The sequence below is a fragment of the Hemitrygon akajei genome, chromosome 31 (genome assembly GCF_048418815.1).
Source record: "Hemitrygon akajei chromosome 31, sHemAka1.3, whole genome shotgun sequence".
Lineage (NCBI taxonomy): Eukaryota > Metazoa > Chordata > Chondrichthyes > Myliobatiformes > Dasyatidae > Hemitrygon > Hemitrygon akajei.
The window spans coordinates 32,013,610-32,033,069 of NC_133154.1; the positions used below are offsets into that span (position 1 = coordinate 32,013,610).

Consider the following 19,460-nt stretch of genomic DNA (forward strand, 5'->3'; position numbering starts at 1 on the left):
AGAAACACAAGAGATCCTGCAGAGGCCGGAAATCCAGAGTAACACACACAAAATACTGGAGGGACTCAACAGGGCAGGCAGCATCTAAGGTGAGAAATAAACAGTCGGCATTTTGGTCCAAGACCTTTCATCAGAAAGGATCTCAGCCTGAAACAATGTTTTTATTATTAATTTCTATTGATACTGCCTGACTTGCTAAGTTCCTCCAGTGTTTTGTGTACACCTCAGGGTTCTGTACCATCACTCCCTTTTACTACCTCCCCCACACAGACACTGCTCGACCTTCTGAGTTCCACCAACCGATTGTTTGTTGTTCCAGATTCCAGCTTCTGCAGTCTCATGCTTCGCACTAAGTGGCCGATTTCTAGTCAGAGCACTGCAGCACTGATACAGGACCTTCAGCCCTTCTAGTCTATGCCAGCCTGGTCTTCTGCCTCGTCCTATCTATCTGCATCCTCATCATAGCCCTCCATACCTCTCTCATCCACACACCAATGAAAACCCCTCTTAAATGTTACAATTAAACCCGCAGCCACCACTTCTGCTGGCAGCTCGTTCCACACGCTCACCATTCTGAATGATTCAAATTCAGATTTATTTATCACACGTGCACTGAGACCTGGGAAATGAACCTGGTCAGATGTCAGATCTCTCAGTGGGAGAGCATTTTCGAGATAGTAATCACAATTCTACCTCCTTTACCATGTCAGTGGAGAGCGACAGGTGCAGACAAGTTAGGAAAACGTTTAATTGGAGTAAGGGGAAATATGAAGCTATCAGGCAGGAACTTGGAAGTATAAATTGGGAGCAGATATTCTCAGGGAAATGTACAGCAGAAATGTTGCAAATGTTCAGAGGATATTTGCATGGGGTCTGCATAGGTACGTTCCAATGAGACAGGGAAAGGATGGTAAGGTACAGGAACTGTGGTGTACAAAGGCTGTTGGAAATCTAGTCAAGAAGAAAAGAAAAGCTTACGAAAGGTTCAAAAAACTAGGTAATGATAGAGATCTAGAAAATTACAAGGCTTGCAGGAAGGAGCTCAAGAATGAAATTAGGAGAGCCAGAAGGGGCCATGAGAAGACCTTGGTGAGGAAAACCCCAAGGCACTCTACAAGTATGTGAAGAGCACGAGGATAACACTTCAGAGAATCAAGTGGGACAGTGGCAATGTGTGTATGGAACCGAAGGAGTTAACAGAGGTACTTAATAAATACTTTGCTTCAGTATTCACTATGGAAAAGGACCTTGGTGATTGTAGGGATGATTTACAGTGGACTGAAAAGCTTGAGCATGTAAATATTAAGTAAGAGGATGTGCTGGAGCTTTTGGAAAGCACCAAGTTGGATAAGTCACTGGGAGCAGATGGGATGTACCCCAGGCTACTATGGGAGGAGAGTTCTAAGCCTCTGGAAATGATCTTTGCATCAATGGGGATGGGAGACATTCCAGAGGATTGGAGGGTTGTGGATGTTGTTTCTTTATTCAAGAAAGGGAGTAGAGATAGCCCTGGAAATTATAGCCCAGTGAGTCTTACTTCAGTGATTGGTAAGTTGATGGAAAAGATCCTGAGAGGCAGGATTTATGAACATTTGGAGAGGCATAATATTATTAGGAATAATCAGCATGGCTTTGTCAAAGGCAGGTTGTGCCTTACAAGCCTAATTGAATTTCAGCAAGGCATTTGATAAGGTACCCTATGCCAGGCTTATTGAGAAAGTAAGGAGGCACAGGATCCAAGGGGACATTGCTTTGTTGTTTCAGAATTGGCTTGCCCACAGAAGGCAAAGAGTGGTTGTAGACGGGACATATTCTGCATGGAGGTTGGTCACCAGTGGTGTGCTTCAGGGATCTGTTCTGGGACCCTTACTCTTTGTGATTTTTATAATTGACCTGGATGAGGAAGTGGAGGGATGGGTTAGTAAGTTTACTGATAACACAAAGGTTGGGGGTGTTGTGGATAGTCTGGAGGGATGTCAGAGGTTAAAGCGGGACATCGATAGGATGCAAAACTGGGCTGAGAAGTGGCAGATATTCAACCCAGGTATATGTGAGGTGTTTCATTTTGGTAGGTCAAATATGATGGCAGTATTAATGGTAAGACTCTTGGCAGTGTGGAGGATCAGAGGGATCTTGGGGTCCGAGTCCATAAGACACTCAAAGCTGCTGCGCAGATTGACTGTGTGGTTAAGGCAGCATACGGTGCTTCAACCGTGAAGGCCAATACACTGTGGAATTGAGTTCAAGATCTGAGAGGTAATATTACAGCTATATAGGACCCTCGTCAGACCCCACTTGGACTACTGTTCTGTTCTGGTCACCTCACTACAGGAAGGATGTGGAAACCATAGAAAGGGTGCAGAGGAGATTTACAAGGATGTTGCCTGGATTGGAGTGCATGCCTTATGAGAATAGGTTGAGTGAACTTGGCTTTTTCTCCTTGGAATGACAGAGGATGAGAGGTGACCTGATAGAGGTGTATAAAATGATGAGAGGCATTGATTGTGTGGATAGTCAGAGGCTTTTTCCCACAGCTGAAATGGCTAATACGAGAGGGCACAGTTTTAAGGTGCTTGGAAGTAGGTACAGAGGAGATGTCAGGGGTAAGTTTTTTTATATAAACGTGAGAGTGGTAGGTACGTGGAATGAGCTGCCAGTGAAGGAGGGGTGGCCAATACAAAAGGATCTTTTAAGAGACTCCTGGATAGATACTTGGAGCTTAGAAAAATAAAGGGCTATTTTCTAAAGTACATGTTTGGCACAGCATTGTGGGCCGAAGGGCCTGTATTGTGCTGTAGGTTTTCTATGTTTCTATAAGACATTCAGTGAAATGCGTCGCTTAACAACCAACACGCCCAAGGACGGTTGGGGGAAGCCCGCAAGTGTTGTCACACCTCACGGTACTAGCATAGCATGTCCACTATGTTCCGCAGAACACAAGCAACACAAGCAACAAGAAAGGAAGACCACGACAGCGAAAATGTGCCCTTTCCCCATCCCTCCCACCTTAAAAATATTTTATCTTTCACCTTAAACTTACCGTTTCTAGTTCTAGTCTCACCCTACCCAAGGGGAAAAAAAGCCTTCGCACTTTGCACCTGGCAAGAATAAAAGGCTTGTTCGCACGACCACTACGTGATGAGGTGTAACCGCACCCTCCCACATGCAGAGATTCACCGGCGCCTAACCAGCGCCTCTGGGCACAGATGAGGGAAGATGGCTCTTTGCAAGGCAGAAAGCAGGAGCAGGCCAAGTGAGAAGTGGGTTCTAATCCCACAGATCGTTGCCACCCCCAAAAGGCTTTTGGGAAGCAGATTCCTGAAGAGAAAAAGCCAATTAGAAACCTGGGAACACTGGGGTGAAGCAGGAATGGTGTGTACCTGCTTGCAGAAGCGCAGGAACCCAATGGAGTAGGTCTTTCCCCAGAGGCAACAGGTCCCATACAAACAGCTCAACCTGTGGGGAGACAGACAGAGACACATTGGTCAGATATTTTCCACTCAGAGATGACAACGTCATGGCAGACCATATCCCTTGAGGATCTGCCCGCTGATCCCAGGAACCACTCGTGCACCAAACGGGACCATCTCTAAACCAAAGCACGTGGAGAAAATACCCGAGGAACTCTTTCCCCATAGAAATTGAACTCTCTCTCACCACAGAGACACTCACTCTGCTCAGGATCTGAGATGTAGGTCAGTTTTATTTTTAAATTCGTTTTCAGGGCCTGTTTACTGTCTTCATGAGCTTAGAAGAATGGGGGGGGGGGAATGAATCTCACTGAAATCTATCAAATACTGAAAGGCCTAGATAGAGTGGACATGGGAAGATGTTTCAAATAGTGGGGCAGACTAGGACCAAGGCCATGGCCTCAGAATGGAGGGATATCTCTTTAGAAGAGATGAGGAGGAATTTCTTTAGCCAGATGGTGGTGAATCTGTGGAATTCATTGCCACAGACAGCTGCGGATGTCATGTCACTGGGTATAAGGTTGATAGGTTCTTGACTAGTAAGGGCATCAAAGTTTACGGGGAGAAGGCAGAAGAATGGGGGTAACAGGGAAATAAATCAGCCGCGATTGAATGGTGAACGATTGAACTTGATAGGTCAGATAGCCTAATTCTCCTCCTGTCTTAAGGGTCTTCATAATCCCCCGAGCACGGCTGCTCCCATAGCCCCATTGTGTCTTTGATATTAAAGGATATGGGTTAGTTTTAACAAGAGTTGCAGTGGTAAATGATCAGCTGTGACCTTATGGCAGAATAGGCAAGAAGGGCCAAATGGCCTTCTCTTGCTTCTATTAAGAGTATTACAGCACAGGAACAGGCCCTTCAGCCCGTACCAACACAATCTTGTGCCTAGATCCATCGACCTGCATCTGGACCATAGCCCCCCATACCCCTCTCATCCACGTACCTGTCCAGCACCCAACCGTGGACTGAGTAAATGCAGGAAGGAGGCATAGATGGGAGATTCCTGAAACAAGATTTAGGAAAAACTGCAGATGCTGGAAACCCAAAATGAAAACCAAAGGCTCAGCAGGGACCTGACAAAGGGCCATTAACCTAGTGTTTTTTTTTTGTTGTTTTTTTTTTGGAGTATTTTAGAGATATGGCACAGTAACAGGCCCTTCCAGCCCAACTAGCCCACACCACCCATGTGAACAATTATCCTACTACCCCATATGTCTTTGTAATGTGGGAGGAAACCAGAGCACCCAGAGGAAGCCCATGCGGTCACGCAGAAAACATACAATCTCCTTTCAGATAGCAGTGGAACTGTACCTGGGTCACTGGCGTTAAACTAACTGCTACAATACCACATCATCTCATTAACAGTTTGTCTCTCAATATACACAAAATGCTAGAGGAACTCAGCAAGTCAGGCTGCGTCTGTGGAGGAAAATGAATACAGCATCCGGATAAGAATCGCAGCCCAAAACATCAACTGTTTATTCCCCTCCACAGATGCTGCCTGACCCGCTGAGTTCCTCCAGCTCCAAGATCTCCAGCATCTGCAGAACCTCGTGTCCGTTCCTCCCTCCACAACTGCTGCCCGGCCTGCTGGATGTTCCCAGCATGCTCCAAAGGCAAGACACTGGCGGCAAAGTCGGAACAAGACTGCAGTTGGCAGGCGACTCACTCGATGGGCTTGCCGCGGATCTCCGACATGATGGCACTCTCGCCTCCGAGGTACTCGTAGCACAGACTCAGGAAGTTGTAAATGACAAAGGCTGCAAGAGAACGTCAGTGACAAACCAGTTACTATGCATCAATCCAAAAATCATGGCTATACATCAGTACAGGCAGCAAGCTAATCATTGCAATCTGACAGCTTAAATAGTTTAATAAAAAATTTTTTAAAGCTCACAGCAGAACCAGTGAATACAAACTTGAATCAGATTTATTATCACTGATATACGTCACGAGATACGTTTTACACCCTCCATACAGAATACATTAAAAATTACTATAAAAAGAAAAATAAGCATCTTAAAACAATGCTGCCGTGAATCAGAATTCAAATCGGGTCTATTATTTCTGGTTTCTGGTCTTTGGTTCTGATTTTGGGTGATTTTTGATTGGTCCGGCCTGCACATAATGAATTGAATACGCCAGGACTCGTTTTTCACTCTTTTTTTGCAATTCGCGCGTTTTTTTGTGCATTGGGAGATTTGATGTTTATTCTGTGAGCAGGTTCTATAGATTTTTTTGTTTCATGGCTGTCTGAGGGAAAACGAATCTCAATACCGCACACAATCTATAATAAATGTACTTTGAACCTTTATCCCTGATAGATGTCATTAAAGTTTTGTTTTGAGGCAGCAGCTTAGTGCAAGAGGAAGTTAGTGCATAGAGGAAGTTAGATATGGCCCTTGTGGCTAAAGGGATCAGGGGGTATGGAGAGAAAGCAGGTACAGGGTTTTGAGTTGGATGATCAGCCATGATCATACTGAATGGCGGTGCAGGCTCAAAGGGCCGAATGGCCTACTCCTGCACCTATTTTCTATGTTTCTAAGACAAAATACACTATAAATTACCACATATATTAAGGGTCAAATGCACAGTAGTGTAGCGGTTAGTGCGACGCTATTACAGCTCAGGGTATTCCGGAGTTTGGAGTTCAATTCCGCCACCGACTGTTATAGTATGCTCTCCCTGTGGAATATGTGGGTTTTCCCTGGACAATCCCATTTCCTCCCACATTCCAAAGGTGTACCGTGATTGTAAATTGTCCCATGATTAGAGTGTTAAATCAGGTTTGTCAGGAGTTACTGGGGCAGCATAGTTCAAAGGGCCGGAAGGGCCTACACCATCCTATAATCGCCAAATAAAGTGAACAAAAATAAATGAGTCTCGCAAAAATACTGAAGTAGTGTTCATGGGTTCATTATACATTCAGAAATCTCATGATGGAAGGGAATAAACTGTTCCTGAAACATTCGAGTGTCTCTCTTCAGGCTCCTGTAGCTCTTCTCATTATTACCAGCGAGGAGAGCATGTCCTGGGTGATGAGGGTCCTTAATGATGGACGCCACCTTTTTGAAGATGTCCTCAGTGCTGGGGAGGCGAGTGCCCTTGGTGGACCTGGCTGAGTTTACAACACACCGCAGCATTTTCCAATACACGTTATAATGGATATACATTGTGAAAGATGTTGATTTAAGGCAGCAGTACAGTGCAAGACAAAATCAATTACAAAGAATATGAAAGGCCAAATGCTCAGTAGCGTAGTGGTTACTGAAGCACTATTACAGCTCGGAGCATCTGGTGTTCAATTCTGAACCATCTGCAAGGAATCTGTGCAGTAGGGCCTCCATACCGGATGGTGATGCAGCCTCTGTGTCCACTCTATCCAGACCTTTGAATAGTGGTAGGTTTCACCGAGATTCTTCCCCCTCCCTCCCCACCCACCCGCCATTCTTCTAAACTTCGGAAAGTACAGGCCTAGAGCCATTTAATGCTCCTCCCATGTTAACTCCTCCATTCCTGGAATCATTCTCGTGAACCTCCTTCTGGGCCCTCTCCAATGCCAGCACAAAACCACACACAATGCACCGAGTGGTCTGACCAGTGCTTTATAAAGCCTCAGTATTACCTCCTTTCTCTTGTGTTCTAGCCCTGTCGAAATGAATGCTAACACTGCATTTGCCTTCCTCACCACCGACTCCACCTGCAAGTTGGATCAGATACCATTGTATCTGCCCAAACCATTTCCTCTGCACTCGCCCTCTGTAGGAAACATCTTTCTCCACATCCACTTTACCCAGCCCTTTCGATATTCGGTAGGCATCGAGGCATTGTCAAGGACCCCTCCCATCTGTCCCACAATCTCTTTGACCTCCTTCCTTTAGAATAAGAACACTGCCTGCTAGGCTGTTCCTCACCCAGCTGTAAGGCTTTCTAACACCCTGCTACCACTCAGTGCACATTATTTATGACAGCATGACAGTAATACCCAAGGAACGAGCACACAGCGCTCACAGCCTAGAGTTCTGTAGTTACTCTCGGAGGCTCGTGAAAGGCTGTGGAAAAGTGAGTCATCTGTTGAATCAGCTTTTGTGAGGTTACCCTCCCTTGGAGAAGAAAGGTAGGGGGAGGGAAAAAAAAAGGACAGGACGGTGGATCAATTGGGGGTTTCTGATGACGCCGTTCCCCAAGTTTACTGTAACCTGATGGCTCTCACAATGTCAGCCGCCCACCCAGTCAAACTCTCAACCCCTCAACTGCAACTTTAACAGCACTTAATAGACAAATTAACAATTCATCCAGAGTTTGAATATCTACCCCACTTTCCAAAACCCCATTATCTCTAGTCATAACCCAAACATTGCTGCTACAAAGAAACCATTACATTAGCAGTGAAACCTTACCAGCATATTAGTTGTATTTTTAACTATACTTCGTATACTTCATTTCAACTTGTACGTCTACAGAACATTAATATTGTGTTAATACTGTTTTATGAGAGGTATGCACTGTATTGTGCACTTTGGTTCCAGAGAAATATTGTTTCATTTAGCTGTATACACGTGTACAGTTGAATGACAATAAACTTGAACTTCCATGAGATTCCCGCATCATCCTTCTAAACTCCATTTGAATACAAGCCCAGAGCCAAACACTTCTCTTAAGTTAAACTTTTCATCGCCAATATCATTCTTATAAACCTGCTCATCCAAAGCAGCTCATTATCTATTCCCACAAAGATCTGCACCACTCCTCATGAAGCAAGAGATTCTCCATACTAACCTACTGTCGGGAGACAACGGTGTCTGATAAGCCCCTCGAACCCGCAAGCCCCTAACATTGCAGCTATCCCCTTTTCCACCAGTAGCTGGGCCATTAGCCTCTTGAGACTCTAGAATTCTCTGCTTCCCACCATTCGCTCTTCCCATTTTCTTTAAAATGCTGATTAAAATTTACCCTTTATTCACGGTCTTGTTCACCTGACTACCACCCCCCCCCCCCCACTTTAGTGGCTAACCTTCAGTATTCGTCAATCTGTGCCTCCATGAAGCATTACTGACTCATTGTACTCATTACAAGAGTTGTATAAATGCAGGCATATAAACACATGAAAATTTAATCACTTATAAATTAGTAAACCCACACGTGTTATACATTCATTGCTTTAATAAATTATTCAATCCTAGAAAACAAAGCACATAACTCATTTGAACTCTACCCACTCTAGGTGGTGTCTGTGTTGGATGCAATTCAGAACACCATTCCCAAACGATGTGCCAAAACAGTTCCCAGCTACTGTGACAATTTCAGAAGTGCTCACACCATATTTTTTTTTTAACTCAGAACACGCTTCAACACATTGACATCATAATGTTAAGAATGTAAAATATACAGTGCAGTACTGACCTTCCACTCCAAGATCAATCTAACCCTTCCCTCTCACACAGGCCTCCATTTTTCTTTCATCCATGTTCCTATCCAAGTCTCTTAAATACCCCTAATATATTTGCCTCTACCACCACCCATGCACCCACCCCTCTAAAAAAAAATCTACCACCTTGTACTTTCCTCCAGACAAAGTTGTGCTAATCACCTTTGCAAGACTGCTCAGAAATTCACTGAGATTAGAACTAGCGATGTACCTCACTTACTACCCAGAGCCTCAGCATCCTCAGGGTGGATGACCACCTTGACAGGAATGGGATCCATAATCCGAGACATTTTCCTCTTCTTTGAATGTGGTTGAAAGTTTGACCAGAGGCCACAACTCTTGGCATGGATGCGTTGGTCAAAGGGCCGGGCCTCGTGCTGTGGAACTGGGACTCTATAACTATTTAACCAAGGAGACAGCCTCGATGCAGCCTGCTTGTCCGCCATGTTCAGAACGTCACCATTCAGGTCTGCTTGAGATCTCGCAGACGCTTCCCAGTCCCCACCCAACGCATGGCTCTCCCCACAAGTACAGGACTAACACATGAAGACAGAAGCCACAAAATTTTATCCAGTCAGAATCCCACCACACAGGCCAGGCTGCCTTCTCACTACCATCAGGTAGGAGCTGCAGAAGCCTTGGGTACAGTTATTACCCGTCAGCCATCAGGCTCCTGAACCAGTGTGAATAACTTCAATCACTGCAACTCTAATCTGATTCTACGAACTTTCAACGGCTCTTTACAACTCATGTTCTCAGTATTATTTTTACTCGCAGTTTGTCTTTTGCTCATTGGTAATTTGTTAGTCTTTGTCTTGTGTATAGTTTTTCTAAATTCTATTGCATTTTTTTCTGTGAATACCTACAAAAAAATGGATCTCAGGGCAGCAGTATATAGTAACATGTAAAGCAGTGCAATAATAGTTTGCTTTGGACCTCATTGGGGGGGGGGGGGGAATGGGGGGGTTTAACCAGGAAAAACAAGCTTCCAAAGATCCTAAGCCTTATCCTGGTCACATCAGTGAATGCCATTACACTGAATGCAGAGGAGATCAAGTTTCAAGCAATTTCATTTGATTTAATCGTGTTGATTTAAATATATTTAATCAATCACTTTCTAGTGTTCAATTTTGAGATTCCCAAAACCTGCGGTGTAGTAGTAACTTTAAAAACTCAAGTTAGAGAAACAGGCTTTCAGTCCAACCTGTCCACACTGACCAAGATGCCCATCCAAGCTTGTCCCAATTGCCTGCATTTGGCCCATCTCCTTCAAACCTTTCTTATCAATGTTTATAAAAATCTTTTAAACATTGAAATTGTCTACCACTTCACCTGGCAGCTCACTGCATATACACACACAACTGTGTGTGAAAACACTTTTCCTTAGGTCCTGTTTAAATCTGTACCCTCTCGCCTTAAAACACTGTCATTTAGTTTACCTTCTGCAATGCTGGGGAAAAGACTAGGGCTTTTCATCTTATCTACAGACTTCATGATTTTATATATTTCCCTTATAACTGCCTGATATATCTTGACTAACCCAAACTTGGACTTGCCACTTGTGATTGAATAGGTTCTTGAGTTGGAAACCAATCACCAGCAGAAGATTTTGGCCAAGGAGCCGATTTGGTCATCCCAAACCAACTGTGGTCAAAAGGTAGCTAAAACACACACACATGGAGATGGGCCAAAAGGATAGGAAAAGGACATTCTAACCAGACCCTCTATCCGATTAACTCATGGCAGATCTATACCCTCCACTGCTCCTTCCCAATTTCGTTTCCAGTGCCCAGCCAGATGACATTGAGTAGGTCACATCGCCCAAATGTTGTCCCGAGGGACCCGGAACATCTTACAAGCCAGAGTGGAGAGACAGACTGCAGTTGCTGGCATCCGGAGGAACTATCAGCCTCCTGGGGAAACTCAACAGGCATGCAGCATCTGTGGAAGAAATGGGGGGGGGGGGGGCTAAAAGGAGCCATCAATGTTTTGGGTCAAAACACTACATCAGGCCTGAGTACACAGAGGCAAGATGGCCAGTATAAACATGGAGAGGGCTGGGATTGGTGGGACAGGAATCTGAGAGTAGAGTGTTCCTCTGGCATCTAACCCTGATCCTTCAGCTAAAACACACTACCCGTTACTACCTGGGAGATCTAATAGGTCCACAAATGAACAGTAGGTCACTGAAGGATCTGCAAATACAGATCCACAATTCCTTGGAAGTGGCATCACACGTCGATGGGTGGTAGACGTGCTTTTGGCACGTTGGGCTCCATGAGTCGAAGTATTGAGTACAGGCGTTGGGGATGTTACATACCCGTTACTACCTGGGAGATCTAATAGGTCCACAAATGAACAGTAGGTCACTGAAGGATCTGCAAATACAGATCCACAATTCCTTGGAAGTGGCATCACACGTCGATGGGTGATAGACGTGCTTTTGGCACGTTGGGCTCCATGAGTCGAAGTATTGAGTACAGGCGTTGGGGATGTTACATTGCAGTTGTACAAGATGTTGGTGAGGTCTTCTTTGGAGTATTGTGTGCTCTCTTCTCACCGCTGCCATTCAGAAGGAGGTACAGGAGCCTCCAGTCCCACATCACCAGGTTCAGGGATAATACAAGAACCATCAGGCTCTCATTCCAAAGGGGATAGTTTCACTCACCTCATCACTGAACTGATTCCACAACCTATGGACTCACTTTTAAGAACTCGTGTACTTGATATTTATTACTTAGTTATTATAATTTTTTTTGTATTTGCACAGACACACACCACAAAGCAAACAGACTTTTTCTACTGCAGTTGAGTGAAACCTGAACTAGAGGTCATGGGTTAAGAATGAAAAGTGAAATATTTAGGGGGAGCATGAGGGGGAAACTTACACACTCAGAGGGTGAAGTCATTGAACATTACAGCACAGAAACAGGCCCTTCAGTCCATGCAGGACTATAACTTCGCCTAGTCCCATTGACCAGCACCTGGACACAGCCTTCCACATATATCCAAATTTCTGTTAAATGTCAACCCACAACCTCTAGTTCAAGTCTCACCCAACCTTAGTGGAACAAGTCTACTTGCATTTACCCTATCTACACCCCTCAATTTTCTATACCTCTATCAAATCTCCCCTCATTCTCCTATGCTCCAAGGCAAATGTCCTAACCTATTCAACCTTTCCCTATAACTCAGCTCCTCCAGTCCCAGCAACATCCTTGTAAATTTCCTTTGCACTCTTTAAATCTTATTGGCATCTCTCCTGTAGGTAGTTGACCAAGACTGTACATACTATTCCCAATTAGACCTCACCAACATCTTACACAATTTCAATATAACTCCTGTACTCAGTATATTGATTTATGAAGGCCAATGTGCTTTCTTTACGACCTCATCTACCTGTGATGCTACTTTGAAGAAAATATGGACCTGTATTCCCAGATCCCTCACTGTTCAAGGCCTACTCTGAGAGATGGTCCTACCAAAGTGCAACACCGCACAATTGTCTGCATTAAACGCCATCGGCCATTTTCCCAGCTGGCTCAGATCCCACTGCAAGCTTTCATAGTCATCCTCGCTATCCACTACACCAGCAAGCTTGGCGTCACCCACAAATTTGCTGATTCAGTTTACCACATTATCATCCAGATCCATTGATATAGATGACAAATAACAATGGACCCAGCACTGATCCCTGCAGCACATCACTAGTTACAGGCCCCCAGTCAGAGAGGCAACCCTCTACTACCACTCTCTGGCTTCTTCCACAAAGCCAATGTGTAATCCAGTTTATTACCTCATCTTGATTGCCAAAGTAACTGAACCTTCTTGACCAACCTCCCATGCGGGACCTTGCCAAATGCCTTGCTGGTCCATGTAGGCAATATCCACTGACTTGACTCCATCAATTTTCCTGGTAACTTCCTCAAAAAACCAAAAGATTGGTTAGACATGACCTAATGTGCAAAAAACATTGTGCTGACTATCCCTAATCAGTCCATGTCTAGCCAAATACTTGTATATCTGGTCCCTTAGAATACCTTCCAATAACTTTCCCAATACTGATGTCAGGCTCACTGGCCTGTAATTTCCTGGCTTATTCTTAGAGCCTTTCTTAAACAGTGGAACAGCACTAGCTAACTTCCAGTCCACTGGCACCTCACCCGTGCCTAAGAACATTTTAAATATTTCTGCTAAGCCCTTGCAATTTCTGCACTAGCCTCCCACACCTAGGGATTTATCCACCCTCTTTTTCCTCAAGACAGCAAACACCTCCTCCCGTGTAATCTATACAGGGTCCATGACCTCACTGTTGCTTTGCCTCACTTCTACAGACGCGAGTAAATACAGATGCAAAAAGTCCATCTAAAACCTCTCCCCTCTCTTACGACTCCACGTATAGATTACCATTCTGATCTTCCAGAGGACCGATTTTGTCTTAATACTTCTGTAGAAGCCCTTATGATTCTCCTTCACCTTGTCTGCTAGGGCAACCTCATGCCTTCTTTTAGACCTTCTGATTTCCTTGTTAAGAGTCCTCTTACATTTCTTATACTCAAGTAACTCATTTGCTCCTTCCTGCCCATCCCCGCACCTGGAAGGCAACGTCCCATCCTGGAATCTCGTTGAACTAGCTGCCCATTGAAGTGGTGTAAGCGAGTTTGATTTCAATATTTAAGAAAGTCTGGATGAGTACATGGAAGGAAATAGTCCAGATATGGTTCAGTGCAACTAGGCAGAATAACAGTTCAGCATGGTCTAGTTGGGCTGAAGGGCTTATTTCTTTGCTATAGTGCTCTATGAGCTCCTGGATCTGGCTACAAAGTCAAGTCTCTCAGAAGTAATCTGGATCTTTTGACAGGAAATGAGGGTTTGTGAAAGCAGGGAGCACGGGATGAAGTGAACTTGAAGTGCAGTTTTAATTGTAATCAATCCAGAGATGGCAAATGCTCTCCTTGGAAACAACTAAAAACTCCAAGTATCTAATAAAGAGGCTTTCTCACAAACTACAGCAGTATTAATTGAAGATCAAGCCTCATTAGAGATTGCATGTTCTATAAAAAACATTGTTTGAAATCCCAAATGCTCTTGAGACTGAAAACAATTTTTAAAAATTTAAATAGCTCCACAATTCATCCTAGAATCAGCAATAGGCCTGAGTAACTCCCACCAGGCCTACACATCCCATACCATCACCTAGGCAACCAGAGCAGATGTTATGTCACTCAAGTCCCTTAGAAAGATTCATCAAAACACATTGCTAAGCAACAGCCTTTGAGCAAACATCTAACCCTCCCTGTAGGCCCCAAGTTAAAACAAACATGGCTACTGGCACAGGAGATGTCATCTGCTGTCTCTAAACTGGTCTGTGTGGCTAACAAAAGGCACTGCTGGTCTTGTGACACCTATACAGATAGCCTCGTCAAGTCCGTTGAAAACCAGCGTACAAATGCCTGCATAAATTAGATCCAGCTTTTAATTAAAGGCGTATGGTCGTAGGCTGAACTCCAGTTCAGACAAGAACAAATCCATCCTAAATCAACAGTGACAAGAGATTAAACAAAACCAAGGGGTTTACAACACACCATCACCTCTTCAATCCCTCCCTGGACAGCAGCAGTCAGATTTAATTACCCGTTCAAAGCGAGTGGAGGAAAGTTTAGCAGAGATGTCAGAGGTTGAAAAACAGAATGTTAAGTGCCTGGAACACAGTGCTGGGGAAATGGTAGAGACTGATGAAGGCATGGGACAAAATGGCATCGATAGAGGCGTCTGTTCGCGTGCATCTCTAATGGGAAACATCAAATATTCCCATTCAGGATTACGACAGCTGAAATTCAGTCACAGACATGGGATTTGCAGTAAGGAACGTTCTTTTAAGACTTCTTTTTAAAAAAATCTATTGATACTCAAAGTTGATGTACACCACGACGGCAGACTCAAGTCGCTAGTGCGGTTCTCCTTTAAGAAAGTAGAAGTGCCAAGATGCCAAGCCAAGATGGTCTACTGGTACACTTTAGACATCCACTCCTGACTATCCTGCTGGTGAATGTATAGCCTCTGGAAACCTCAGAGCAAGGTTGTTGTACCAGAGGGACATCAAAGACTGCTGTGTACTTTGCTTTACGGAAACATGGCTCACACCTGCCATTTTGTGCGCAGCCTTACCAGTCTCCACAAAGACAGGACAGCTCAGTCTTTAAAGGCAGAAGAGATGGAGTCTGCTTTGATTAACTCATCGTGTGCACAAACATGGCAGCTCTGCCTCGGTCCTGCTCAGCTGACCTAGAACATCAAGTGGTGAAATATCATCCATTTTATCTGCCGAAGGAGTTTTCCGCCATCATCCTGGTAGCAGTGTATGCTCCAATTCCACCCAAAGCCAATGTAGACCGGCACTAGAGGAGATGAGCACTGTAAAAGCAGGTGCAAAACTGCACACCCTAATGCCTTCCCTATCATTGCAGATTTCAACCAGGCCAGCTTGAAGTGTCCGAACAATTACCACTAACATATCACCTTTGGAGCCAGAGGAGCCAACACACTTGACCACCGTTGTACCACCGTCAAGAACAATTACTGTGCCATCCCAGGCCATACCTGGGAAAGTCCAACCACCCGGCTATACTCTCAGCTCACAGACAGAGACTAAAGACCAAAGCACCAGTGACAAGGGCAAAGATGACCAAGGCAAGTGGTGGATCACTTACAGGACTGCTTTCAGTCGGTGGACTGGACAATACTCAAATATTCATTCCTAAAGTCTGAATGAGTGTGCCACAGTCATCAAATTGTTCCAGCTTATGATTAACAGATGCTGTTATCTTCTCCATTTTGTAAATGTCCATTGTAATTTCCATCCATGTATTTAAAGTTGGGCTCTCCTGTGATAACCTTTTTAAAAGCTATTATTAATGCTTTTTGAGATAGTGATTTAGATGCATATCATATTTTTTTACTGAGTTAAGTATTGTATGTAATTAGTTTTGCTACAACAAGTGTATGGGACATTGGAAAAAAAGTTGAATTTCCCCATGGGGATGAATAAAGTATCTATCTATCTATCTATTTCCTAGTAAGAGTCTTTTTACCAGCCACCAACAGTATATTCATTAAATATTTATCTCTTTTCAACCATTCTTGAGGTATATATCCAAAATATATGGTCTTACTCTCCAAGGGTATTTCACATTTAAAGATGTCTTGTAGGGCAATGTGTATCCCCCTCCAATAGTTTTTGATAACAGGGCAGTCCCAAAACATATGATAACGATTTGCATTTTGATTTCCACAATTTCTCCAGCAAACAGGGAGGTTATTATCATAATGGGATTTCTGAGAGGGTGTAATAAAATATCTTTTCAAGTTTTTCCATCCAAACTCCCTCCATTTCTGTGAACTGGTACACTTCCATTGATATCTCCATATTGTTGTCCATTCTTCCTCAGATATAATTATCCCTCCTTCCTTCTCTCATTTTGTTTTAATGTATGAAGTCGAATGTGTTTTAAGATTTGACAACCCCTTATACATGCTTGAAATGATTCTACTACCATTATCTGAATTATATGCTTTTCTAAAGAGCTCTATCAAGCATGTATTTGCCTTGGTTACATTTTTAAGCATCTTATTAACATATTGTCGCATCTGTAAATACCGATAAAAATCTTGTTTTTCTAATAAGTGTTTCTCTTTAAGCATTTCAAAACTGAACAGTGTTCCTTCTTTCATTATGTTGCAAAGAACTGTTATTCCTTCAGCTGTCCAGTCCTTAAATCTAGCATCCAATTTATTTGGTGTAAAATCCGAGTCATATGCACACAATTTAAGAATTGCAATATCTCCCTCTAGATTATATTCTTTTATAGTAGCTTTCCATATTTTAAGAGTCAATTTCACCCATGGGTTATCAATAGTATTCATGTACCTATGGAAATGTTTGTTTGATGATGAACTTCAATAAAAAAATAAATTACAAAAAAAACCTGTGTGGATGAGCGTGCGCCTTCAAGAACATGCCAAATTCAATGCCGTGGATGAACTTGGAGATGGCTAGTTTGCCAAGGGCTGTATCGTGGCATTGAAAACCAGTAATCCTGAACTGTACAAGTAGTGTAGGTATGACACACGGAAGGCTATTTTAAGAATAAAGTATTTCCAAATGAAGTCAGAGACAAAATACGATGCACATCAGCTCTAGCAGATTTTGCAGGCCATTACTTCCTGCAAAGCAAAACGTAACATGAATTGTTGTGATGCTTCACTCCCAGGTGAATCTTTTACACACACTTTGAAAGGGGGAATAAAACAACATCTGTGTGAATCCCTGCAGCATCTGGTGACCTTATAATCTGCCAGAACAGCTTTAAAAAAAAATGGTGAACTCTCGCAAGGCCTCAGGCCCTGATGGTGCACCTGGCAGGGTTCCAAAAACCTGTGCCAACCAACTGGCGGGAGTCTTCAAGGAAAATCTTCACTCTCACGGCTGCAGTTATGGGTTCCCACCTGCTTCAAAAGGGTAACAATCATACCAGTGCCCGATAAGGGTGAGCTGCCTCAATGACTATCGCCCAGTGGCATTCACATCTACTGTGATGAAGTGTTTGAGGTTGGTTCTGGTTAGAATCAACTACCAAAGGATCTGTATCCACTGCAAAACACCCATCACTACAATAGGTCTACAGCAGATACAATCTCACTGGCTCTTCACTCAGCCTTGGATCACCTGGACAACAGCAATACCTACATCAGGCTGCTGTTTACTGACTATAGCTCAGCATTCAGCACAATCATGCCCTCAGTTCTAATCAACAAGCTCCAAACCTGGGCCTCTGTTAACTCCCTCTGCAACTGGATCTTTGACTTCCTCACCAGCAGACCACATTCTGTGCTGTTCAGAAATAACATTTCCTCCTCACTGGCAATCAACATAGGCACACCTCAAGTCTGCGTGCTTAGCCCACTGCAGAACTTGGCAGAATTTCAGGTGGTGACGAAGAGGCGTACAAGAGTGAGACAGATCAGAAGGTAGACTGGTGCTCAGAACAACCTCGCACTCAAAGTCAGTAAGAAAAGAGGAATTGATTGTGGGACTTCAGTTAGGGGAAGTCGAGGAAATACACACCAGTCCTCATCAAGGGATTAGCACTGGAAAGGGTAAGCAGTTTCAAGTTCCTAGGTGTAAATACCTCTGTAGATCTATCTATACAAAGGGGGGTATAGATAAAGTAATGCAGGAATAATTTTTCCACTGAGGCAGGGTGAGACTAGAACTAGAGGTTATAGGTCAAGGGTGAAAGGTGTTTAAGAGGAACATGAGGGAATGCTTCACTCAGAGGGTCGTGAGAGTATGGGATGAGTTGCCAGTGGAAGTGGTAGCTATAGGTTTGATTTCAATACTTCGGGTAAGTAAATGGGAGAGCAATGGCCTAGGTGCAGGGTGATTGAATTAGGCAGACTAGTAGTTCGGCACAGACTAGATGGGCCGAAGGACCTGTTTTTGTGCTGTTGTGCTCTATGACTAATAAAAGCCCATTAGGGCACAATGTGGGTGACGTGATAGCTCATCGGTTAGCAGAGCACTTAAACAGCACGTTCGGTCAGCTCCACTGCTGTCCACAAGGAGTCTATACATTCTCCTCATGGGTTTCCCCCCACGTGCTCCAGTTTCCTCCCACATTCCAAAGACACATGGGTTAGGCTTAGTAAGTTGTGGCAATGCTATGTTGGTGTCCCCAGCACATCCTTGGACTTGTTGGTCATTGACACAAATGATGCATTTCACTGTATCTTTCAACAGACACACAACGTTAATCTTGAGCGGCGAATCTGTGGAATTCGTTACCACAGGTGGCTGTGGAGGCCAAGGCACTGGGTATATTTAAAGCAGCAGGTGAGAGATTCTTGATTGTCAGGGCATAAAGGGATATGGGGAGAAGGCAGGAGATTGGGGCTGAGAAGGAAAATGGATCAGTCGTGATGAAACAGCAGAGTAGACTCCATGTGCCAAACAGGCTAATTCTGCTCCTATATCTGATGATTGTTATCTTTAACATGGCCATACATACTGTTGCTACTATACTGACACAGTGCTGGGTGGTTGAAGGAATACCTGAAGAATGAGACAGGAACTACAGAATCAAAGTACGATTTAGGCCACTTTGCCTCTTAAGCGTGTTCCACCATTCATTAGATCATGGCTGACTTTCTCCAAGAAACATCTCCTCAAACTTTCAAAGAAATGGCTCTTCACCCATCCCATATTCTGGGAGCAGCACTCTGACAGACTCTCCTACCATCACCCCATGCAAAAATCTCCTCTGCCCTGGAAAATCCCAAGATAGGGGGTAAAGTGCATTGCGAAGGTGACACTCCATTCCTCGCCTACACCCACGCCCTTGCCCTTTAAGCTTCCTGCTATCTCTCAAACAAGACATGTCAATGGAGTGTCCACGCTCCCACACAGAGGGCATCCTGGTCTACTGCCACTGGGATTAGCCAGTAGGGACCCGACTCCATGAGGTGACGGCCTGAGCTCTTTTCTTTAATGTGAAAGAGCT

The 19,460-nt window shown here is 44.0% G+C and overlaps 1 protein-coding gene across 4 annotated transcripts in view; it reads right to left on the reverse strand.

Moving 5' to 3' along the window:
- The window catches only part of LOC140719126 (transmembrane protein 184B-like), a 96,274-nt gene that overhangs the window by 34,973 nt on the left and 41,841 nt on the right, over positions 1–19,460 (reverse strand). For all 4 annotated transcript variants that reach the window (XM_073033517.1, XM_073033520.1, XM_073033518.1 and 1 more), the window contains exons 4-5: positions 5,143–5,233; positions 3,381–3,456 (exon numbers count right to left, since the gene is read on the reverse strand). In XM_073033517.1, coding sequence (XP_072889618.1) covers positions 3,381–3,456; positions 5,143–5,233 — 167 coding nt within the window. The remainder of the gene's footprint in view (positions 1–3,380; positions 3,457–5,142; positions 5,234–19,460) is intronic.